The sequence below is a fragment of the Branchiostoma lanceolatum genome, chromosome 1, assembly GCF_035083965.1.
Source record: "Branchiostoma lanceolatum isolate klBraLanc5 chromosome 1, klBraLanc5.hap2, whole genome shotgun sequence".
Classification (NCBI taxonomy): Eukaryota; Metazoa; Chordata; class Leptocardii; order Amphioxiformes; family Branchiostomatidae; genus Branchiostoma; species Branchiostoma lanceolatum.
The window spans coordinates 11,104,259-11,129,464 of NC_089722.1; the positions used below are offsets into that span (position 1 = coordinate 11,104,259).

Below are 25,206 nucleotides of genomic sequence, written 5' to 3' on the forward strand. Positions count from 1 at the left end.
GATAACGTATTGTTGCATTGTCTAATATCAAACGAAGAGTCACTGATGTTTCAATTCGTCTGTTACTCTACAGTGATCTTGAGACGAAGGATCTTCAGCTGTCTATGGAGCAGTGTGCGCAGCGGAGCACCTTCGGTATCGGCTCCATCCAGGACAAGGCGAGGAGCGGCAAGTCCAGAGTCGTCAAGTCGTCCAAGTCGTCACGACTGTCCAGGATGTCCCCCTACCCCCAGGTCTCCGCACAGCCGGACTTCTACTCGGGCATGGAGAGCTCCATGGTCGCCCAGCAGCTCTCACCTTGCGAGGTCCCACCACCGGTCCACGCGTACACAGCTGCAATGGCCTATCCAGCGCACGAAAGTCTAGATAGATGTGGCACGATGTACCAGTACAGTGGTCACCCTTACGACAGCTCCTGTGTTTACCCCTTTGCCGGGATGGACACGTGTGGACATTACATGGAGGAGAGATCGCACTCCAGCTCTCAAAGGACATATCATTTCGACGAGGAACGGTACTATGCCACGCAGGAGTCAGCAACGGGCCTGTGGCCGGCCCACAGACACGTCACTGTACGGCAGGAGGAGGCCATGATGCCCGGGAAGTTTCACATGGGGCACCCGGACGATAGAAGCTACTTCACGGGGCACTGTCGGGCGTCTTGCTGCGAACCAAAACGGTCCACGGACCAATACACAGACCGACGACCAAGCTCTCGCCACTCGGACTGGTCGGACCACAGTCGGCCTCAGGCTTCAGACACTCGGCTGACGCACGGCCGGGGCACGACGCCGGGGTCGTGCTCGTCGGACGGGGACGCGACCATCCCCGAAGACTCGCGCCAGCAGGGCGTCGGTAGAGATTATCATGGGTCCAGTAAGATCGACTCCTTGATCCGCGCAACGCAACAGCTTATCAACGAAGAGGAGCAGGTGAAGAAGACGCAGGATGAGGCTCAGTCCAAGTCAAAAAACGCGGGAACGAAGGACCGTCACGCGGCGGTCGCCTCTGGTAAGTCCCCGAACTGCGATGCCCAGTCCCCTGTCACCAGGTTGGCAAGCCAGCCCGACAGCAGGCACGGGTCCCCCTACCCCTTAGACTGCACATCGAGAGGGCAGACAGAAATCAACGGCTCGCCTAACTGTAACGGGGATGAGCGGTTCTCTAAGAGCTGCAGATCGGAGAAAGATTCCAGCGGCTATTCCACCTCCCTCCACCATCTCAGCAACATGGTGGAGACGCGGGGACGGGGCATGAGGCTGGGGGCCGACACGCCCACCAACGGCTTCATCAGCTCTACAGAGCGCGCCTTTAAGGACCAGCTGAACTCCATAGAGAGAGACATGAGGCCGTACAAGGCCAGCTACAGTACGTACATCCCGGACACGGAACGGGGAGGGTACACGTCAGACTACCGCTACAGCTACGTGCACAGTCCCGAGGCGCGGTACTACCCACCGAGCATCCACGGAAGCCTGCCCGATGGACAGTCCGAAAAGACAAAGAACGCTTGCTCTTACTCAAGTAGTTACAACGACTTGCTTGCAAATGGCTATGTATATTGACAAGTGCAGTGCAGTATGTATTGACATCACTTTCAAGAAACATGCGAAATTGTTCTCGGACATGTTTGTAGAAGATTGTAGAAAGAAATGTGCAGAACATATGCACTTTGTATCCAATGGGTACTTAGGAAGGTCATTCTAAAACGGCAGTACGTTGGCTGCTACCCAAGAAGTAAAAAAGTTCCTGTAAATTCTGAGCTGACGGTTTACCTGCCGTTGACAACACGAGTCGATCCATGGCTGTTAAAGGTTTCGGGTAGAATTACATGATTCGTTCGGGAAGCGAATTCCTCTCTCTCTCTGTCTCCACACCTCATCAACAGCGGGACACTGGTGAACTTGTGACATGGCCCGCCAGTGACCCACTCCCAACAAGATGCTACGGTTAAAGGAAATTCTTCACATTTTCGCATCCCATTGAGTACGCTCAGGTACAAGTAGCCTGGGGGAACTATGTACTTTGGTCTTATCAAGTCTAATGCTCATTACTTAACGCTATGAAAGTATCGAGATTTAGACAAAGAGCTGTGATTGACGTTGTGTAGATCTAGAGTTGATGAGGGGGGATAAATCAGCGTATAAATCAGTAAGAGTGAGGTAAGATTGATGAGAAGATGGCGTCGAGCCAAACATGTCTGAGTTGGCCGCGCGGTTGTTTGCTGGGTGCGGGCGCGTCTGTCAGTGTGCTGACCCGTGCGCGGAGTTCAGCGGCAGGTTGTCCCCACACCCTGCAGGAGACGTTAACCCCAAAATGACCCCCGGGGTTTCTCCCAGTCAAACCTCTGTTTATTTGCTTGTCCGAGAAGCCTTCTTGCCACTCAGAATTCTTCAGTGAAGTCTGGTCTCATTCGGACCGTAATAGTTTCATGTAGGGAAGCAATTGTCAGAAGACGAAAAAAAACGTGATAGTTCTTCTGATAGAATGTCAAGGTCTGCAATGACTTTGAACTGCTGGAATTTGCCCGGAGGTTACCTAAGATCTGAATTAGTTGAAAAGTTCTCGTATTGCTAACAGTGCAAATGCTACTTTGTTGCCAAAGATGTTTGCTTCTTTTTCTGAAGTTTTTATTTTCTTTGCATAACATATATATATATGCAATGGAATGGATGTACAATTTGTATCGCAACGTACATGTGCAATTGCTGTTTGATACATCATATTTACATGTACAGTCTATTCGTGTGTTGTTGAAAAGAGGAAGGGCTTGCCCGAATTTGTACATTGAAACTGATATGTAATGTCTGTTTATTGTCATGATATTGTACGATAATTCTAGTGTTTAGTTATGTTGTGATGTAGACAAGTATACGAAAGTACCACATGACCGTAATTGTCATCGTGTTTGTAACAGTCAAGATGTATATAGGACGGAGCCAGTTGAAAAAGGATTATGTACATATCTCAAAGAGGTTTTTGAATCTTTATTTCGTAGGCATGACATTACCCACTGAGTATACATGGAGTCGTTTCCTATTATCAGGAGAGGGGTTGGGTGCCTGGAAGCGCAAATCCCAGCGGGTAATAGGCGATCAATCCAGTAAAAACGTTCAGATAATTGTAGCGATGTGCAGTGATGATATCATAGGCGGACGTGTGGATCCATGAGCGCGCTAGATTATCTGCGGCTTGGTGTTATTACCGCTTCTTCGACGATTGTGCCTTAGGTCATGAATATACTGCATAACATGCATAGCCAACCCACCCGTCTCTGACAGAGATACCGCTGTACAGAGATTCCGTTTTGTGTCTAGTAATTGGATTAGATATAGATATGCCAGGACGTTTTGCCAGTCGGTAGTCACAAGGTGCACAGTGTGGTCGTCATTGCGAACTCTTCAACCAAATGCGATGCATATCATTAGCTGTATGGTACTGATGAGTGACGTAAAGTTTTGGTCAACTTCCTAAGTTTCTGATCCCCGAAGCTAGCAAAAGACATTCTGACAAAGAAAGATTTTTAGGAGAAGAAGCCACAAAATAAAGTTTGAAGACTCTATGACCTTCCAGTATCTGATTTTGGCCAGATCTCTGTCTACACAAGTTACCAGAGCTTGGCACTCGCGTACAGTAGAACTTGTTGCGAACATTGCAAAAAAAATAATTGTGAGACCTTTCATATAGAATTCAAATCATGAAATTTGAATTTAAGTCTCACTGCAAGTTTTAAAAATACTACTGCAAACTCGCTTTTACAGACATTGCTTCTGGTGACATAGAATGTATCGCATGCAAAGCTGGTCTATATATTTGAATCCTCACAACTCTCAAACTGTTAACCCAAGAAAGGTCATTGTCCCTTCATTCAAAGTCTTCTGAAGTAGCAAATTTAGTGTCTTTGACTTTTATTCTGGCTCAGTGAGTCGTTAAACTAAGAACCTTTAGAAGTGTGACAACCCTACCAGGGGCGAACATACTACGTTACAAACGTTTGTTACTGTTATGTTTTATAAGTTTGCAAACATTACTGTTAATAGTTTTGCTTTTTAAATGTATTCGGAGAGTCTACCATGACAACATGTACATATGCACTACGAAGTACGAGAGTCTATGACTAGTTTGGTGAATATTATAATAGATATGAAGAGGATTGATATCTTGTACATGTGATTGTGTCTTCCCTTGAATCAAACTGGCTATACCAAAATGTAATCTTTTATCTTGAAACATTGATGTTGTATTTATATGGCTGTGGACTCTTGTTGCTTGTGTTTGAAGAAAAATAAATGAATGGTTCATCTAGATTTTGTGTGGCTATCAATCAATAAATCAATAACCTTCATTTACACTGAAAATGCCCTGTCGGTCTTGGCCGCTCTTCCCAGCTATATATATAGTACTTAGATATGAGTGAGAGTGTTAGTCCGGACTAAACACCATACATATTGAAATATATACTTATTTCATACAACGTGGACTATCCAAGTGCGTAGGGGAGAGGGCAAGCTATAATAAGTGGTATTAAACGTAAGTATATTTCCAAAGCGAAACTTTTATAAGCCATCTTGCAAAGATTGTTATACTTAATTAGTATACAAGGTGTCTAAATCATAATTCATACCGTAGAAGCGTCAACTTGTCGTATTTCACGTAGGTTTATGCCACACAATAAATACCACGTTTAAATGAAGAAGATAATCACATGAGACGAGATAGCTTATGGTATCTCTTTGAACAGAAATCTAAATGATAAGATACCTGCCTCTGAAGGACGGTTTCAGTGCTGCCACAACGTAATCGGTATTCTTAGCAAATGAAATTCGGATTCAGGAAGAATAAACGTACAGTTCAACAGTGTACTAATGTCACTTCTTTTAAAGTGAAAGTTGCTTTAAGCAATGGCACTGGTGATCAATAAACTTTCAAATAAAAGCATCTTTACTTAGTTTTTGTCAAGACAGCTAATTTCATTTTATGTAATTTTACAGCTAGCTAATATAACACTTATATTTGTGATACACACATATCTATAACAAATCACAAGCAGTTTTCCAGACTTCTAGGGCGCTATCTAAAACCTAATAAAGCCAGACATCCCTAAGCTGATTTAACAAGCTTTACGTAAAAAACTTTATAGTCCAGCTACACCCATTTTTGAACCAGCTTTACTGTGCTTAGCCCTGGAGTCCCCTTGTCAACCCAGGGCTGGTCAAACCATCACCTCACACATTTGCTGTGTCAACAGTATTCGCACCCATAAAACACGCCATTTGGTGAGAACATCATCTCAGTAAAATGGAGCGCATAAAACCGTGTCCTCCGTAAAGGCCGGTATTTCATCCTGACCTTTGACCTTCATTACCCACTCAAACGACCCGGGAAATTGACACTTTATTCTCAGGAAGCCTGAGGTGTGAGGTATAATATGCGAACCTGGTCATTATTTGGAGGTGAGGGTATTTTTTACGTTTTGATATGATTATATTCTGAGATGATTGTGTTTTATCACATTTCCGCAAAAAAAGCTTTTTTTCTGCTGTTATGACGAAAAGATCAGGGATATGGGTGAGTGAAAGAAAATTTAGGAAAATCGCGCAATGTTGTACAGGTAGTGTAACTTCGATTTTTATGTCCCAGTGGACACTAGCATTACTATCAGCTTTGAAAATGACACGTTTTTAATGTCTCAATACATACACACCTACCAAGCCAAAGAAAAAGCCATTACTAGTCCATACTGGATTTTCAAATAATTATTCTCACCAATCAAAATTGACCACACGTATTAGGTGTCACTAAAGATGCAATCTATTCAATGATTGTTCATGGCTGTTGTCACGTGGCTGTTGCCACTGATGCAACACATAAATAGTATAAGCCTTCAACATGGCTACAAATAATGGAATGCTTGATGATTCACTATTTTGACTTTTGTTCATCTTCCTGCATGTAAGAGCGTATCTCAAGGTATGTATATTAAGTCTCAATTTCTCATTCATCAATTCACACACAACATAAATAATCACTATCTAAACACTTAAAAGATATAGAGTTCTAAGCAGTACTAAGTACAGCCTATAGAATGCAATCTTTAGGTTTAAGGCTTTGGTCTATCATTACGTCTTCCCAGAAAACACATCTTATGTTGTGGTATAAAGGTGTGAATAAAGGTGTGACTTTAAGTCTTAAACACCACATACTGTTATTTTCACATGTATTGTCAAACGACTATCCTGCTGCAGTGTTCCTGAATTTATACTTTATGGTATAAATAGCTATAAAACTTCACTGGTATGATAGTACCATAATACAAGTAATTGGCACAAGTTGGCTGATCTCATCAGGCGCTATAAGTATACATATCACAATCTCATATAAGCTTTGATTGCTGACCACCCAGTCACCCCTCCCCATAACCACTCCAGATGATATTTCTTCACTTAACATGTATTTTGTTGAGTATCTACTAGTAGACAGATCACTTTCCTGCAAAAAGCACAGAAGTTTGCGCGGAACTCTGTCTGATTTAGGGGTGCTTACTTTTTGATTGGGGTGCATAATCTAATGGAGAAAACATGGTAAATTTAGACAGTCTTTGACCATTTATGTGCGAGCACCAAGAAAGGCCATATTAAGCCTTGCAGTGTATCATCAGCACTAAAGTAGATAGATAGAGCTGAGTGTGTCTGATGACTGACCCACTACCTTACGTCATGATTGGAGGTTATCTCATGAAACCAATTGAATGTCATCACTTTCTTACTTACTTGCAGGATAGAAGTTAAGCATTTAACCTTCTCCCTGCTGCCTAACTAATAGGGAGTTGGGTGTCAAATGGCTACTTCACCCTGCAAAAGGTTAAAAGAATCTTTGTACAGTGAAAAGGTATGAAGGCGTCAGCCAATCCCCTTTTAAAAGGTTTCACCTTCTATCTAGCTGCTTGCAGCGGCAGATACATCAGATAAGATGTGTCAAATTTTGTCTTAGGTATAGATTTTGTGTGAAAAACAAACAAACAACAAACAAAATGTATGTGTTTGTTTCTAAGTTTTGATGGTGATGAGGTTCCTGAGCATGTCGAAGGTGTTCCCGTCAGGCTGGACACTGACGATCTCTCCTCCGTCCTTCACCACAGACAGGAACCCGGAGTCATCCAGACCCAGGATGGTCGCCTGGGGGCCTGCCTCGCTGCTCAGGTGCACCTTCTGTTCACTGGAACAACAAGCAGACAAAAGAAATTCAGAGAAATGTTTGTGGCTCACAAAATGACTTTGTCATGGAAGAGCAAGTGGAAAACTAACTAAGATGGTGCCCAGGCTATGATTTGAGCTCAAAATGCTCATTTTTTTTTCTACCTTCCTGGCCCTGTCATTCCTGCCAAGACAACATTATTGAGTGAACATGTTCGAATGGCAGCGAGACAGACAAACCTGGAGACAGCTCTCTATCTTTATGTCTACCTTGTCCCCCCAACGACCTGGAGGTCAAAGGGCTAGCTATAGGTAGGTATCATTCTTATTATATAATTAGACCAGTTTACCCCCTCACCTGTGTAGCCACCTGCTGTAGTATCTCTGTAAGAAGTTATCACTGCCGTTGTCCTGGAACTCCTGCACCAGTTCCTCCATGGTGGTTACCGCCCGTGCGATGAGCTCCTCTGTGGTGAACTCGGGGAGGTCTGTGTCGTGGAGTTTGTTGTGTTGTTTCACCAGGTCATTGATACAGATAGTTGGGTTACTGTTGTTCACATTAAAGCCACAACCTGTGAAAATGAAATAAAAACATTCCTGAAGTTCTGGGCAGGATTTGTAGAGCTCTGTGTATTGAAATTACAGCTTTGTATGTGATAATTAAGACTAAGGAATAGAAGAAGAAGAAGGTGATAATTGTTCAGGGTGTGCTTTACTTGCAGCACAGATGAGATGACTACAAGGCACTCATAGATAAGAATATATCAAGAGCATCCAAAGAACTTTCCACTCACGACTAATTTTGAGGCATAAAAAAAGGAACAGGAATCTTTATCTGTGCATTTGTATCTTACCGTAAAATCTTTCCCGACAAACTGTCAAAATGGTCGCGCAAGACTTAAGTGGTAGTTATTTTAAACATACAATACTCGAGAAAGTCCAAAGTTGGACTTAACAAACCACCTGTTGCTATATACCAGTAACAGACTGGTAACCAGACACCAACATACTTAACAATTGTGCTGCACAATTTATTTTGTCTACCCAGCCTGGGATGGAGGTGCCAGATGTTGGCTTGTGATAAAAACCTCTGCCCTGTAATGTCACTATGGATGGGTTAACCAGGGGGATATGGGAAGGCTTTATGTTACATGAAGAATGACGGTGACAAGAAAAATAATTAGAGCACAGGAAGTATAGCTAGCTGTGGTTATGCTGCGGAAACGGCTGGTGTAAACTACTATATGCTGTTAATTACAGCAACAATAGTAAACATGGTGTCTACAAATAAAAGAATTTGTTTGTGTAAGGTGAATGTGATCTGATCTAGTTTTAGAGAACATTTTGGACATAACATCTGAAATACATATTGTAATGATACCACCCTCTGATGATGTTGATGTTAGCCATTGGTTTTTTCCAAGAATATGTCATTGTAAAAAAAAATTGCTCTGTGCATAGCCATTGTAAAACAGCATATTAAATAAATGTACACTAACTTTTTCTGTAAGGTAACAATCTGCTTATTTCAGACATACAAAAGAAAGGCCCTTGTATAATTAGATCAGAAAATGACAATCGTAAATTGTAGCTCTTTGCCATTTAAAAATGTATTGGCATTTGAATCACATTCTTGGCCTTATACAGAACAGAGGATTCAGTTGTTGAAAAGGTCTCTTAAATAAATTACATTCCAGCATGACAGGATCTGCAGATGAAGATGACACTACAACAATACCTGTCATCTTTTATGCTCACCTACCAAAACAGAGACATGTATTAAGGTTAACCTTAGAAGTGGAGCGAAGGGGAGTCATGGAAAGTTCACAAGTTCCTAAAGTGCCTCGGACTGTTTACACCAAACAACGTCTCAGACAACATTTCCCCTTTGGCTGTGATTAACTCTGAAGGCTGTTTAGGAAGATCTTATTATCTTTGCTCTTTTGTTTACTTGGCATTTTGACAGGGGGATACTGTGAGAGGGAGCGAGCCAACAAGTAAGGCATAGCCTTATCATCAGGTAATATAGCACAACAATGGCACTATTCATGGTGCCCTCCCGTTCACCCTTACAGCATGGTACAGTTGTACAACTCAGGAGATGTATTGTGGCCATAACAGGTCCCGTATTGGTGTATAAACTACAGGTTGTAAAGAAAATTGCCTCACATCTGTGGTGGGTAACTGATGCAGTATTTGCTTGTGTAAGGATCATTGCTAGGTCAGTATTTTGGAAGAAATATGGAATCATTATTGCACCAACAAATGATGATTATACAAATGTAGCATCTAAAAACGTAGAAATCAGCAGCTGTATTTTATATATTTGATGACAATTTTAATGTTCTGTGCATTGTTTGATGTGCATGTGTTACCCTGCTAAACAGAGTGTTTTAGAAGAGGTAAGTTTTATATAAGAATAAGCTACAACAAGCCGCTAGGTACTACAATTCAACATCGCAAAAAGAAATTGTACTAAACTAGTCAGTACATGGATTGTCAAATCCTTAAACACGGTCTCAGAGGTGTCACTAGGACAAAGGTGTAAGGTATCTTGTATCCTGACACCTAGGACATACACATGCTCCAAGATGTTGGCATTCCTCTTCGACAGTCCATCAACAGATAACTCATCATAGGAGCCCAAGGAATTTCCTTGACAAGGTGTTAAGATGGTAAACAAGATAGTAACTATACAGATAAGAAAAGCTGCTTGGGTGTAATAATTAGAAGGTCTGTCATGTCAAGAAGGGGACAAAATCACAAGTCAGTGGAGATAAGGTTGGGTTGTGCTGATAAAGGGCTTAACCAATGGTCTCTGCTGAGGAGGGAGGTGTGCAATATGAGTAGATGGATGGATGGGAAAAGGGAAGGGCTGAGATAAAATGCAGGAAATCAATCAATCAGTCAATCAATCAACCAATCAATACATGTACTATTGTGTAGCTGCTATGATACTCACAAAGATGATGATAAGATACACACTGTGTGGACAACTAGGGAAATGATGAGGAAAATGGCATATAGCCATGTTCCATAGGCTTTTATATTTCTTGAAAATACAGTAAAATAATGTTATATGCCAAATAAGAAGCAAGCTTCAAAATGAGACCTTTCAAAAGTACATCTGTCATTAATGATCACAATATCAGCAATATAATTTGCAACTTCAGGCCATAAAAATACGACAGTACATGACATCATCATTAAGTCCTTACCAATAAAAGCACAACAGTTGTTTCCCATGATGCTTGAGTTGACGATGACTCCACCCAGCTTCATACTGTCTCCATAGTAGATGTCATTGGGCCACTTCAGCCGCAGGTCAAGGTCCTGTAAGAGAAAAAAAAGGGCAGCAAAATAAACAACTGTTGTCTGTTTTACATCAAACAACAACAACAACCTTTTCACCTGCAGGGGTAAGAGTGATCAAGGTTAACGTTAGAATGAAAAGAAAGTTAAGAACGCTCACATTTGAGCTTGAACAATTGGCCCTGAAATATTCTTTTAGCCAAGACAAATAGAAGATTCTAGAAAACAACCACCAAAAGACAAATATGTGTTTTCATCATTAGAGAAAATTTGAAGGCAAAACTACTAATTCATTGCTTATTCATTATTCATGTATAAATCCAGTTGAAGAGCTTGTTATATCAAGAGTGGCAGTTTACTAGAAATGTAATCTATGAATGCTAAATGATTGAATAGCCTGGTATAACTGTACCAGGATGAATCGAACCCCACACACACTCAGTACTGTGTGAGTCAGGTCAGTATCTCTTTGTTTCCTGATGGCAAACAAATGGGTTCGGCTGGAAGGGTTTGGGGAAACTTGCCAGTGAACCAGGAAGGCCTTGAAAAGTGCTCGGAGGGGAGCGGCATCTTTCAACCTCCTCCCTGATAGAAAACCCACATTAAAACCACATCAAACAGGCCCTTCCCGCCACCCTACACACATGTGGACAAATAAACCAGTTGTAATTTTTCCCTAAGAACATTCGTCTTGGGTTCGCAACCTTTCTGGTAAAACATACACTGACATTTAGGATCCCCATCTAGTCAGTGGCATGTTCAGCACATGGAGAAGTCCACATGGCAAGCTGGCTGCAAAACTACAGCTGACGATTTCTTACAGGACATATGACTGAGTGTGTAATACCTGTATGTCCCTATAGCCTGCTGTGATGCGTCAGCAGAGATATGTTTGTTTGTGTAGAATACAGACTCTGAGGTGCTCATCCCTAGACCAAGAAACACTGGCAGGTACAAGGTACCAACATCTGGAAAGTCTTCTAAACACCTCATCAAGTCATCACAAATAATGCTTTCTCCTTGCATCTACCAGACAAGACATGTATCTAGTTTCAAATGTTACTTGTTTTAGTATATTCATATGTAGGTTTTTGTGTCATGATGCTCTTGTAGTTTGCTATCCTGAAAAACATGTCACAAACCTCAGATGTAGTTGCCTGCTGAACAACTTGTAGAGGACTCCTACCTGGCTGAAGAATTAGCTCTACTCTACTCTTCTCAAACTGAAACTGAATCTACCTATCCTCATAAGTGGACAAGTCCCTGTCAATGGTTGAAGTGGGGGTAAGTCCTGTATCATGACACAGATCGGTACAGGGAACATAAGAATCTTGGTCAAGGTTCTCATCAGTAAATTACATTTCTGCAGTGTGGGGGTGACACCCCTCCTCAAAGCCAGGCAGTCGTGGGGATGGATGGCACTACTGAAATGCACTGTCAAGGAGCGTCAGGACCTGATTGAAAAACCAAACACCCCCTTGTCATCTCCCAGCCCAGGGCCTGGAGGGGTGAAAGGTCGATGACCCTCCAGAAGCCACAGCCGCCATGATTGGAAAACCAAACAGGTTGACCTCTCCTCTGACCTGAGTCTGGAAGAGGTTAGGAGGTGAACTTTGACAGGAAAACACCACTGTTACCTTGTAAATCCTATCTTGTCATCTTATTAATAGAAGATGGTGTACTGTTACAAAGTGGGAACAATTAATTTGTAATCAGAAGAGTTCTGGTGGGAACTTGGGACAAGAGGTGCTCCTCTAAAGGGAAAGCTGAAGCTCAGGTCGTTTGGGTTTATGGGGGACAGTTAGGTAGAACAAATATTGTTGTGGGGAACTTGCTGGAAGTCATTCATTTGGTGCTGTCCATGAACTTTGAATTTATGTTGTCTACCAGTGCATCTGGATATATGATTCTGTGGGTTGGATATGTTTCAATGCTAGTCCTCAAAGGACTTGTTCATCTGTACCAACTTCCAGTACTTCTATTAGGTTTGTATGGTTCTTTCAGCCAATCAGGAGCGAGGATTTCTTGCGACTATATCCACATAGCCCTTTTTGAAAAACAATCATTCCTCTTCTTCTTTTTAACTGGATGTACTGCAGTTCAAACCTGCCTTGATGTTCACCTCTCCAGGACTGCCTGGCCATTGACATTCTGGCCCCTGTTTGGTGGCCCCTCACATTATTTTCCCCATGGACCCAAGCATTACGATTCTACTTACAGTGGCCACCTGTCTACTTTGATAATTTCCTAGACAGGTTTGGCTTACTATGTACTAATATAAGCTACGTCAGTGGAGGCTAGACATCCAGGTAATGAGACACTCAGTATAAAAGTTACTCAAGCAACTGGATAACGGTCAGATGTTTCAGATAGTATCTGCTATCTTTTGTCACTGACTGATGCTGTCTGAAACGTCTGACCATTAGGCATTTACAAAGCTTATCCAGTTGGTTGATTAACTTTTGTATTGTGTATGTTAAGTTGTACATACATGTTTTTGTACATGTATGTTCTACTAACCTGGTAGCTGGGCAGCGTCCTGACACTCTCCACCACAGCGAGAGACATGATGTGCTGGATGAAGGGCAGCCTGTGTCCCAGCTCTGACTGCAGAGGGATCCGCACATGGAGGGTGAACATGGCACAGCCGAGGGGGCTCAGCCACACATTACCACCTCGACCTGAGGAGGGGAGAAACTTGAACTTATACCCATCAGATGTCACATGTAAGCTGATTTTTCTAATCAGTATATCTAAAGAAACGCATAATCAAAACATCTAAGGACAAACAGGGCAAAAGTTAATCTGAAAAATATAAGATCACTAAATATGAGTTTAGTACAACCATACTGTTCTAGCAGAGACATCACAAGTCTTAATCAACCTTTAGAACTCTGAAGTAGCCGTTAGTCAGGTAGCAGGGAGAAGGTTAAGTTGAAGTTGTGATAAAATACACAGTTATTTGTCAATCAATACTGCCCACTAACCTTGTCCGCTGGTCTGCCTGTGAGCAATGGCTATCAGCCCTGTGTCCTCTGGAACACAACTGGACAATCTACAGTGGGGAAAACATCATATTGTATGTCGGAACATTGTGTACAAATGTGTATGTGTCACAATCATAACAGATAGACATTAGGCAATCAAAACTAGAACACAGAAGTCGGAACTTGAAAGGCTGACAATCATCATTCTGTCTGATCAATCATCAATGACTTTTTCCCACTTGCAAACAAAAGCTGTAAAAACGACTGTTACAGTTACCTTCAAAAACTTTCAAAGATAAGGAAAACCTTTTTCATATTCAACATCTTCAACAACTTAAAGAAAGCATATCAATAACACATCATGATGATATTGACCTTTAATGCTCATATGTTTTCACTTTACCTACTTTGAGTTAAATGAGTAAACAATAATATGGTAATTCACCTATCTAGTACTGTCATTGTCGTTGGAATGACCTCCGTGTAGAGGACGACCTGTCCCAGAGTTCTTGTCTTCAGGTTGTCCTGGTACACCTGGCAGTTGAAACTCTCAGCAGCGCCCCCTATGAGGACTGGCAGTTCCTCCGGTGTTGCAGGGGTGACCTCTGAGTCGTCCACAAACAGGAGGCTGACTTTGTTCCCTCTCAGGACATTCCTCTCATCAAGATGGGAGGAGATGGCTTGGACTACAGCGTCTTGTAAGGCCTGGTACCCAAAAGAAGAATACATATTAAGGTGTAAAATTGCATCATATTATATATGATCTCCAAAGTTTGTATTCTGTTTACTTGATATGGGTTCCCTTGGAAATCTGCTCTTTTTGGCTAAAGCAGCTACCATCTGTTACCATCTGTATCCAAGATGATAAAATAGATATCTTTTTAAATTTTTCATTTCATTTTTCAAAACATCAGCCGACTTCTAAAGATTGCTGTTTGCTGTTTGGGGAGAAAAGTTCATGATCAGCCTCCTACTAGTATTTTTCTATCTAAGGATGAATAAAATTCAATTTTCTTACTAGATATATCTACCTTTGTTGTGAAAATCCAGTGAAATTCCCAAGTTAGTATCTTATTTACAGATTTACAGTTTTGTAATTAAATAATTGGTACCTCAATATGTTGATGAAGGGCCATTAGCAATTCACATGTATATTCACAACTTACATGTATTTATCTTCTACAACCAGCATTACTTACATCCTCCACCACCAGTAGGTGTGAGGGGGTGAGGGTTGTCTGGGTGCCCCGGGAACAAGTCATGCCCAGGGTAGTGAGGATGTCCTGCAGCACCTGGTACCTCTGTGGGTTGGACTTCTTCAGCTGGGTGAACATCTCCGCACCCTTCACCTCATCCTCAGTAGGACTCATCTCTAAATGCACCTGGGCACAAGGAGCATTGTCTTTATCCCCATATTTTGCAAATAATTACCCTTGCCAAGGTTATGCTTTTGGTGCCGTTTGTGTGTCTGTGTGTGTGTCAGTAGACAGCATAACTCGAGAAGCCTTGGATGGATCTTTACGATATTTGGTAGTTGATTTGGGGTTGGCAAAAGGAAGGTCAAGTTTAGTCTTGATTGTGATTTTAGAATACTTAGATGGTTAACATGGTTGCATTGTACAAAAATGTATGACTGATAAATTGTAAATGGCTTTAGTTTTAAATTTGTATCTGTAAAAAGTATGCCATTTAGCCTGTGGTTATAATATACTTTTCATAGCTGATCAGAATGATCATGTAAATAAACCATTCATTCATTCATTCATTTACAACAGGTAAACAAAACGATTTCAGGAGAAAAAGACTTGAGAGGATGCAAGTGTGGTGTAAAAAATCATGAAGGGGTTTTAAGAGAGGGGCATAAAAAAACTACACAGAAAAATATGCCAAATGATCAAAGAGACGATAAGTCGAATAGTTCATATGTTCAAAGGTATGTTTGTTATGCACATAGCAACTACTATAGGCAAGAACAAACACCACTAGTGCAACTTACAGTCAGGGTAAATCTAAAGCTAGTGAAGCCCTTTTTGTACCCAATAATAAGATTAATGTACGTCATATATTTTAGGTGTTCCAAAATCAGGTCATGAACTGAGACTAACAAAAGTGATTGACATTAAAGTTATTTTTTCAATGTCTGCTATGTGTTCTGCTACATGTATGTGTTATACACATATACATACCTGTGATAGAATGGCCCTTCCACCCTTGTACCCTGCATAGGCATGCAAAATCACCGGCTGGTTCCCACTCTTCATGGACCCGACGACTTTGAATGCCGTACTGCCCTGGTGGGCCCTCAGCCTTGGTGTGTAGCACAGTCCCGTTACGTACACCTTGAGTTCCGTTGCGGAGCCCTGCAGGGGGCGATACACCATGCTGTGTACGCCGAGTTCCGCAGACAAGAACGGTAACGGCTGAACGTCCAACCCCATGTTGAAGTGGGAGCAGAAGCTGAGAAGTCGGCCCCCATCTTCAACAAAGCTCTCTAACTTTTGGTTCACTGAATCCTCAAGTTCTTCTTGTGTTACTGCTACCAGGAGGCTGGTATTGTCAGCCCAAGGATGGCTCAGGACTTGGTCATGTTTTAACCTATAGATGATGTAATGGTCAGGCCCAAGGCACTGCTCCAAAACCTCTTTCACTTGGTCAAACTTACTGCGCTCTGTTTGGGTGTCCTTGCTCCCCGTGTATACCAAAATATTTGGAGGCTTAGCCTGAAGTTTTGTCAACATTTCTGGGGAGTCCTGTTCATCAAACTCTCCACTCATGGTGTCCTCTGTGCCCTGTACACTTCCGTCCTCAGCTTGTCCTGAGTCCTGTACACTTCGGACTTTGGGCGTTTCCCCACCCAACACTTGACCTTCAACCTCTGTGCTTCCCCTCCGCAGCTTTGGCAGCTCTAAACGAAAAGTTGACCCTCCAAAATCCTTATCATTGTCTCCGCTGTTGTTTTGGCCTGGTGACTTGAGTTTACGTGCATACAACAAGAGGAGATCCTGTGAGCTTCCAGAGGTGTCAACCGCTGTAAGAACAAAGGATAGAATGTACCTGTGGTTACCTTTGTACCCATAATGATTAAAGGTTGTATTATATACATACAACAGCACTGACAATAGAACAAACACTCTTTAGTCTAGCGCTGTCGGCATGTAATAAAATGGGTGTGGCTGTTTGCATAATGTAGATAAATGGTCTGTAAATGATGATTAACGACATGGCCCAATTCAGGACATCACAAAGCATGCAATGTTCATTTTGCTGTGATGTCTATGGGCACCTAGCGGAGAAAACATACAAAACTGAGCCTGGTCCAAAATTGTTCATAATATACAACTGCAGCGATGATCTCTTGATCACTTATAACAGACTAGTACCGTAGTAGCATTTCTTATTACGTGTATAAAGGTTGGTGAATCTAACTCTTTTATCAAAGCCATTAAACAGCCAAGACCCTGCTTTTAAAGCATTCATTTTCTCTTTGTAAACATTCTGTTAAAAGTTTGATGCTTCAATACTAGTTTTTAAAGTTTGAACTGTTTTATATTTAAGATACATACAGATCATTTGCACAGCCTCCATGCCATCGTCCAGTTTCAGCTTACTGTCCATGAAGGCCAGTCCTAAGGCTCCCAGACCCTCCACGTCCGTGGACACCAGCAGGCCGTAGGGGTCTCCTGACCGCCATGCCAGGGGCTCCGACAGCCGAGTTAGACTAACAGACTGCAAACATCAAAAAACTAACAACATAATTATTTAGCACAGTGATACGAAAGGTTTCTAGTCTTCAAAATGAAAAAGCTGGATTTTTCAGGGTTGAAAAGATGCAGAATCTTATCTCTTCAACCACACCTGTGATAACAATAGCTCCTCGCAGGTGTCACCCTTCCCATCATCCTCTCTGTCAGGAAGCGTTGCCTCCAGCAGCAGCAGCACCTGACCTGACCTGACCCTGGTGGTCGGGGTCAACGGCCTTGCAGAACCAATGAACGACGTCCATTCATCCAGGTCCACTTTGGGCTGAAGTGAGGAAAAAGAAGAAATTACTGTTATTTGCACATTCTCTAAAAAAAAATGTAGGCAATGAAAAGAAATAGAAACAGCGTGTTGCTGTGAGACCCATTGATGACTTGAGTCGGCTGATGCTAAAACGTTGAACGACATCATCAGTTACAAAAAGAGCTGCATGGTTGAAAAAAATTAGATAAAAGGACAAGAGAGCATTCTGGATGGCATTTCTTAATTTTCAAAGTTATGAGCTCTTCTTTTCTACTACAGTTGTATATTGTTACACGTAACATTTATGAGTATTGGCCGAGCCGCAAGTTTACACCGTCTTTACGACAGTTTTTGATTGTAGGTGATTGTAGAACAGTGTAATGTAATGTTCCTTCAAATGTGTCAGGTTGATCCATGTAATCAACAATGCACCATAAGGCAGACTGTTCCGCTATAAAAAATGACAGAAATCACAAATTTGAAGATTAGAAAGACCTATCTATACCTCTCAATTGCCCTAAGTTAACACTTAAATTCCTTTTGATAACATCGCCATTTCACCAAAAAGGCATTACAGTGGCCCCCAGGCCCAAGCTATGGGCAATCAATATGCCTTTATATGACTGTGAGATGGGTTTTACATAATAAAATTTGATAGCCAATTGTTAGGAGAGAAGGTGTAATAGGAAAAAAAGAATTGTACATGTAACAGACAGCGTACTGAATGAGAAATCAAAATGATGAAGAAATACTCAGTTGTGATTTATGAATATGAAGTTTTCCCAATGTACATGTACCAGTGCCACAGCTATCATTCATAGTCAGAAGGGAGAGCAAAAAAATGTCTAGATAATAATTGACAACTGCTTTTTCTATGAATTGTTGTGCACCATAAAATGCAGCATGCGCAACTTTGTCCCATCTGTTTTACATTCATAGAAGATGACTGCGATTACCGCCAGCGGTTTTTGTCATTCTGCAAAATCGCCAGTTTTATCATCACCGATCATTAGAACAGACAGGAACGAGAGGCAAGCACACGCTTGACAAATGGAAAGAGAGTATTTAATTTTCCACTTCAGAAGTGTTATCTGTTTTGGCTTCTGCTGTTATGAGTATCATTACTATTGGGTGTCATGGGTCACTGCAAATGGCTTCTCTGCCAAAGAGAAATACAATATTTGATATTGAGGACTACATTTGTATTTCAGGGATTTGAGCACTGGGAAGGGTGCCAGAGTGATTCATCAAAAGCTAGTTGCGTTCCACTGATGAATGTGCAGTTGGAGAAACTGTACTTCTTGTAGACAACTTGGCATAAAATGGTGGTGGTCACTGGTTATGTAAGACAATAATCTAGGTGCTCTGCCAAAAATCTAGATTCTATAAATCCTGCCCACTGATGGTGGGAGAAGGTCAGAGGGAGGAGAAACAGAGCTCCTCCCACCTGTACTGGCCCTGGCAGTCTGCCCAACCTGTAGGTAAGGCCTGTAGTAAAACAGGACACCCACAGGGGAGGGGGGAGGCCCACAGGGCTGTCCTGGTACAAATAATAGTTAGTGATGGAATGGATGGATTCATTGATTAAATCTTACAATATTTTTTTGGCATTTCCAGCTGAAACAGGCTTCAAGTATTTACTTTGTCACAAATTTCTTGGCCCTCTGATGAAATGAATTCTGAGTCTGGATATTACACTTTCGTCTTCTACTTATCATATAGCATGCACCTGGTAAAAGTCTCTCTCATAGCCTTTTTTTCATTTACACAAGAACTTAATTCAATCTCTAGCTAGAGACATTCTTTTGTGATGTCTCAAACCTTTGCTAAAGGGGCCAGGGTACAACACATTTTGGCAACCCTCCAACAAGGCACAAAGCCAAGCCAAAGTAAGCACTGTGTAGTACTACATGTACCTGCTATGAGTAAATAATACTGTCAGAAAGATGTATTATTCCAACAAGTATACCATTTTTCAGATTCATCAAAACAAAATTGCCTAGTACATCACATTGTATAAATACAGGCATAACAAAGTAACATTGTAAACAACGACATTTATAGAAGATAGTCATCCATAATTAGGTTACAGCAGCATATAAACCTAACAATATCTGTCATAATTTATCAAAGCCAGAGTCCATGTCTAATATAGGTCTGAGCCACGCTCTGACAGGTTAGACATATGGAGGTATGCAGACACTTGGCTCTGGGTATTATGACAGCCCCGCCTCATGGGTAACACACACTATAACTCCTGACTATATATGTCCGCCCAGGAAATATGGCCTGACTTGTTATATGGAGGGAGCAAGAAATTTGAGCTTCCGATGGTCACAAAGTCTTCTTTCTCTTCTAGTCCTCTGATCCAATTGTAATTTACAATTGAATTAAATATCAATATGTGATAATGTTATCTTATTTCTGACAAAATCAATTTCCTTGATAGATAATGTAAAATGTGTCAAAAATTTATGGCATGTTCATTGAAGAATGTGTTTCTCTGTTAGGTATCTAAAACACCCAATTTATATCTATATGTACAGTACATATAAACATCAAATTTTATTTATGGTTTTATCAAAGAGGTTCCATTTTTTTAACGTCCTAGGTTTTATCAAAATTGATTTGAAGAAATATTTGACTTGAATAAGACAACAATAGTTGTTGTTGTTGTTGCTTTTGATATTGGCTTTTTAGATGCCACCCTTGGTCTCTAGGTAAGTTATAGTCCATTCATTTTGTACCAGTAATATTTCTTGGTAAAAGTTATACTTACCATTCATAGAATTTATGATTGTATGACAAATTCTTTCCCCTTTTGCTTCCTGAAGTTCTGATATAGATGACAAATGTGAGGCTAAATTTGGCGGAGGCTAGCTCTTCAAACTTTATGGTACCCCTGCAGGGAGGGTCATGGGAACTATGTCCCCAGGCCTGTGTGGTGTCATTCCCAGAGTTCCACTGTGCATAGCAGCCTGACAAATTGATACTAATGACAGGCCAGCTGAGCTGGACCGCATTCCGGATCACATGACCACAGGACCTGTGTTTTCACGGTCAGGGTACTGCACTTGTTGTAGTGGTTTAGGGATGGGAGGAGCAGGTTTGTGTGGATTTCCAGAGCCCCACCCTCCCATCATTCACATCCCTTGGGCATTGGGTGAAGTTTGGGACAATATACTGGTAGTAATTATTACATCTTGTCAGAACGTTGATACTTTTAGTTTCTGTCCTACAAGAAATCATTATCATCATCATTATATGAGGAAGAAGAAAATAAAAGTTGAAGCAAATATAGGAGGATGCACTCATGTTTGCCTCCATAGCCAGGCCACAACAAAAAGTCAGAATGAACAAATTCAAATAAAAGAGTGATTTATTTTCTAGTCATGTAGTATTCTCATAGGAGTGCATCTGATATCATTACCACTTGTGCACACCTGTCCACATGTGTATTTGTCTGATCATGACAGAACAACTACAAGTACACACAAGTGGGCACACAAGCACACACTTGAACCTCCAGGTCATCCTACAAATCACTCAAGATTTGGGCTGGGGATCTTAGATATTGGCTTTGACTTTGACCACAGCTAATGAAAGGCCAAAAGGTGCACATGTCCCAAAATCAGAACACTGTTGGGTTTGAAGAGCCTGAATACAGTCATATCATTGCTTCCTTCTGTGGATTGGAGACATTATCATCTTACATGTTTCACCAGTGTCCTAATGACTGTTCCATTGTGCTGTGTGAAAATGAATGACAGCAGATTTTAGCCCTGCCAAAGTCCTTCCTCCTATTTTGGGGACTAGGGTCGCCAGTAAACCACCAGGCCAGCCCCGACACCCCTTACCTACTTGATCCTTGATGTTAGGGACATCGCGTGACAAGCTCTGTTTAACTGTGTGCTGGTGTGAAAGTTTGGGGTTGATATTTTAATTTGGGGGGCGGGCACGCATTCATTCAATCACAGCTAACTAGGGTCAACGCAAACTTTGAAAAGCAAAGCCCCACAAAACTAACTAGCCCTCCTCCCATCCAGGATGGTCGGCATTCTTCTGGCCAAAATAGCTGACCGCTCACGTTTGGTAGGAAGGGTATCCGCCGTGTTTAGGAGGGTTGTGGGAGAGATCCCCTCCTCAGCTGGCCTTGTCAGTTCCCGGTCTGACAGCAGACCTCTATAGTTCAATCCTCCCTACAGCTCCTGTTACAGCCAGTAGGCTGGGTAATCAAGTATGCTAACATTGATACTCCAAGCTGTGCTCTCTACCCTGGAGATGGCGTCAGACATGACAGGGGAATGTGGACACTGTTTGTACAATGTGTACTTATAGAGCAGGCCCTGCCTATGACCCTGCCACTTGACAGTATCCCTTACCTCTGTACTTCCACACATGATAATGCCACTTACTCTCAAGTGACTCACTTATGGGGCTAAGATCATGTTTGAATAGGATATACTGTTTGGAATTGCTGTGACAAATTTTGTTTTAAGCAGAAGAAATAATACTGATATTAAAAGTCTGGCCAAAAATATCATTTTTCAGACATACATGTACCGGTAGGTGTTGTAAGTTTTCCCCATTTTCCAATCTATGCTAAGATCAAGTGTCAAAAGAAGCAAACCATAAAAACACACAAGTCCCTTTCTATCCAGACGGAGAAAAATATAAAATGATTGTAAACCATTTTTTAGAGTGAGGATTCATCAGAGTTGACATTGTGGTGGTCCTTCAACTCCTTGTACGATATACCTTATAATAAAAAAGTTATATCTCATATCTTTTAAGATAACCATAAAAATAGTATGGTGTTAACAATGAATTCTTATTATTTCCTTTTAATTCTTCTTGTCCTTATATACATAATTGATTTTAGACTTGAACCTTGTGTTTCTCTGTGAGAAAACGAAAATCTCTCAAATACACGTACCTATGAAACACTTCAGTACACAAGTGCCCCCTACCAGATACACATGTACTTGCACTTGTAGAAAGACCATATAGTGGAGATAAGTTCCTGGCTACAGTCTATTTTGTTGTGTTACTTTGGGAACAATCATGACAACTGATATCAGTACTTCAGGATTTTCCGCTCACATTGAGATTTATAGTAAGTTCTTAAAACAGATTTTGCTGGTTCCCAGTTCAACATGTTTCAGTCCTTTTTTGGTTGGGATATCTTCGACAAATACCTTTCGTGCGTAAGATGCCATTCCCGAATATCGAGATTTACAGGTCTTGGAGCCCAGCGGCAAGTCACGTTCTAATACAGAAGGTCAAAGCCTTGGATAATGATATGCTCCAAGGACCTGAGAGCTTGTCAAATAGTGAAGACATTGGTACATGTGCAAGTATGATTTCACTTCATATAAGCAGAGTGATTGATTGTCAATGGCCATCAGTGATTCCGTCAAGCTGAAAAAAAACTATTCTTAACAGATTGTGAGTGTGTTTTGGCAATGACAACATTGTGTTTAAACAAAAATGTACTAGAAGAGGAAAAGTTACACAGCATTGCAAGAGTGCCACTGATCCTCCCATAAGCATTCGATACTCCCCAGACAGTTAACCTGTACTAGTCCTACTTGTCAAGTTTGTGAAGCTTTGAGGCTGTTTTCTCAATAAGACACCGCAGTAACCATCCAGTTATCACTCCAACATTACACATAAATACATGTATTTGCATTTAGTGATCTACAAATCAAGTCACTTTCTACCTCAAATACACAATTTGCTGATAACAGAAGATGATACACACAGTACCACAGTGCCATCTAGCAAGTTTTTAGTGAAGTACATGAGCTGCTAAGAACTCGCAACACTTTCTCCAAGTCCTAGCAGTCGTAACTCTCCACAGACTGAAGATCTTAAATTCCCCTAACATACATCCTTACTCTGCCAACCCTTTCAGTTTAAATACTACTTCCATTTGTACTACTGTAAATGCATTTAAGTTCACATGGTTTTTATTAAGCAGCAGAGAGAAAATGGAGTGTTCATGATGGTTTAAAGTTTGCGTTTGAAACAATAGTAGTGCTACAGGCATAGGTGGGCAAAAATTTCATGCTGAAAGTTCACCGCAAAAACTGCGAACATAATAAAACCACCACAAACATTTCTGCATGTACAGTACTTGTATTCTGTCACTGTCACACTTGTTGTATGTGCACTTAGAAAGATTTCTTTACATATTCATCAATGGTAGGCTAGCGCTGTTAAATTCTTCAATCCTCACTTCATTGTCCCCGCACCATCCCCCAGTGGAATGCCCTGCCTGGCTCGGTGGTAGCAGCTCCCACAATCAAGTCCTTCAGAGCCAGGCTGGAGGCCTGCCCGCCCTAGCTCTGCCCCCCCTCCCCAAATTCACCCATGATGGGGTCATCTGGGGCTAACTATGATGATAATGATGAAATCTGAATTACTATTTGGCCCTTAAGTATTGGTTCAAGTTTATACACTGCACCACTTATCAACTCCCAACATTTCCAATGACAAATTTGAAAAAATTCTCTGAGTCCCAGGCCAAAACAAGAGTTTTTGACTAAGGTAAAAGTATTACAGTAGAGACACAGGATAGTCTGAATAGTTAAGTTTAACGCTACCTTAGGTTCGATAATAGTCATCCTGTTGTCGTCCTCCCTCCACAGCACGACTTCAGTGTACTTCTGGCTTGCAGGCGTCTCTTCCCAGAACACTGAGGCACTTATTTCCTGTGTTAGATGGCAGAGATACTCGGGTTTGCCTGACTTGAAGCTCAGTCCAGACGTCAGGGCGTACTGTCTGACCAAGTTCAGTATCTTCATCTTGCGCCTGGCTGCCCTAGAAGCCGCAGTGAAAGTCAAGTAGGCATAACAAACTGTCAGCAACATAATTTCCGCCTGGTTTCCTTCGAGTAGTTGACCGAGAGTCCCAACAAAATAACAAATTTCCTGAACAAAGATACACAACAGTTCCAAGCCTTCTGATATAAAACGTTTCTAAAACTAGCTCTCAATCACCGCTCACAAGAAGAACTGTTAAACTGTAAGCAAACTGTTTGTACACACTAAATTATAAAGAAACACTAAGCCCTCCGTTGTTTTTTCGACCAACACCGCCATTTTGACTTGTTGACCTTTGACACGATTGACAATGATACGTACAAAAAAGTAAACTATTAGATAATTTTGACTTTGTTTAACAAGTTTAGGAACCCAAAAGGTGTTTTTGAATATAAAAACGTGGCAGAAATGTGTTATCAATGTTCCCAGTCTCTTAGAATTTTAAGATTTCCTATTTCAATGCGTTTGCTGTTCAACAGCAGTAGAGGTGCGACATCTAGCAATTTTTTTACAAACTGCATGCACATCAGCTTACAAAATATCATAAATTTGTATATAATTCATGTCTTGAGAGACTTACGAATGCCTACTACTACTTACTACATATCACCTCAAGTGAAGCATGCTATTTTGTGTGAACGATGGTATTAGCATCGATGGTATTCACCTTGTTGGTTGGAATAGGATGAGGACATTTTTTCTCCCGGTCTGTGTTTTTGTTTGTCTTTTTCTAGAATTCTTAATGTAATGAGATATCGTTGATGAGCAAGACCACACAACACAAAGCCCGGATCCCACCTTACTTAGATTTATTTTCCTTCCACAGCTTCAGATAGCGGCTGTTTGGTTGGTTGGTGACCCATCATACCTCACTCCATTGTCAAA

General features: G+C 41.4%; 2 protein-coding genes across 7 annotated transcripts in view; one reads left to right on the forward strand and one right to left on the reverse strand.

Annotated features, from left to right (window-relative positions):
• Positions 1 to 4,305, forward strand: part of LOC136433740 (single-minded homolog 2-like) — a 38,412-nt gene extending 34,107 nt beyond the window's left edge. For all 5 annotated transcript variants that reach the window (XM_066426249.1, XM_066426216.1, XM_066426226.1 and 2 more), the window contains one exon: positions 74 to 4,305. In XM_066426249.1, the coding sequence (XP_066282346.1) occupies positions 74 to 1,565 (1,492 nt within the window). In that variant the 3' untranslated portion in view covers positions 1,566 to 4,305. The remainder of the gene's footprint in view (positions 1 to 73) is intronic.
• Positions 4,306 to 5,788: 1,483 nt separating this feature from the next.
• LOC136433766 (biotin--protein ligase-like) lies at positions 5,789 to 24,630 on the reverse strand. Of its 2 annotated transcripts, XM_066426272.1 has the most exons (12): positions 24,547 to 24,618; positions 24,103 to 24,319; positions 17,348 to 17,515; positions 17,056 to 17,218; positions 15,679 to 16,520; positions 14,692 to 14,874; positions 13,938 to 14,197; positions 13,493 to 13,560; positions 13,026 to 13,186; positions 10,412 to 10,526; positions 7,552 to 7,765; positions 5,789 to 7,215 (listed from the first exon to the last, which is right to left on the reverse strand). In XM_066426272.1, exons 2-12 carry the CDS (start codon positions 24,301 to 24,303, stop codon positions 7,047 to 7,049), a joined length of 2,544 nt encoding a protein of 847 aa, XP_066282369.1. In that variant the 5' UTR covers positions 24,304 to 24,319; positions 24,547 to 24,618; the 3' UTR covers positions 5,789 to 7,046. The 2 variants fall into 2 exon arrangements, with proteins under 2 accessions (XP_066282369.1, XP_066282359.1); XM_066426262.1 differs by having other exon boundaries at positions 24,103 to 24,630.
• Positions 24,631 to 25,206: the final 576 nt, after the last annotated feature.

Bases quoted from the DNA above. Each gene is read 5' to 3' on its own strand.
- LOC136433766 (XM_066426262.1), bottom strand. From the start codon at position 24,369: ATGTTGCTGACAGTTTGTTATGCCTACTTGACTTTCACTGCGGCTTCT. The intron at 17,219-17,347 runs GTGTGGTTGAAG...TGATGTTTGCAG, and splicing joins AGGAGCTATTGTTATCACAG to TCTGTTAGTCTAACTCGGCT. The intron at 10,527-13,025 runs GTTAGTAGAACA...TTTCTCTTACAG, and splicing joins GGACGCTGCCCAGCTACCAG to GACCTTGACCTGCGGCTGAA.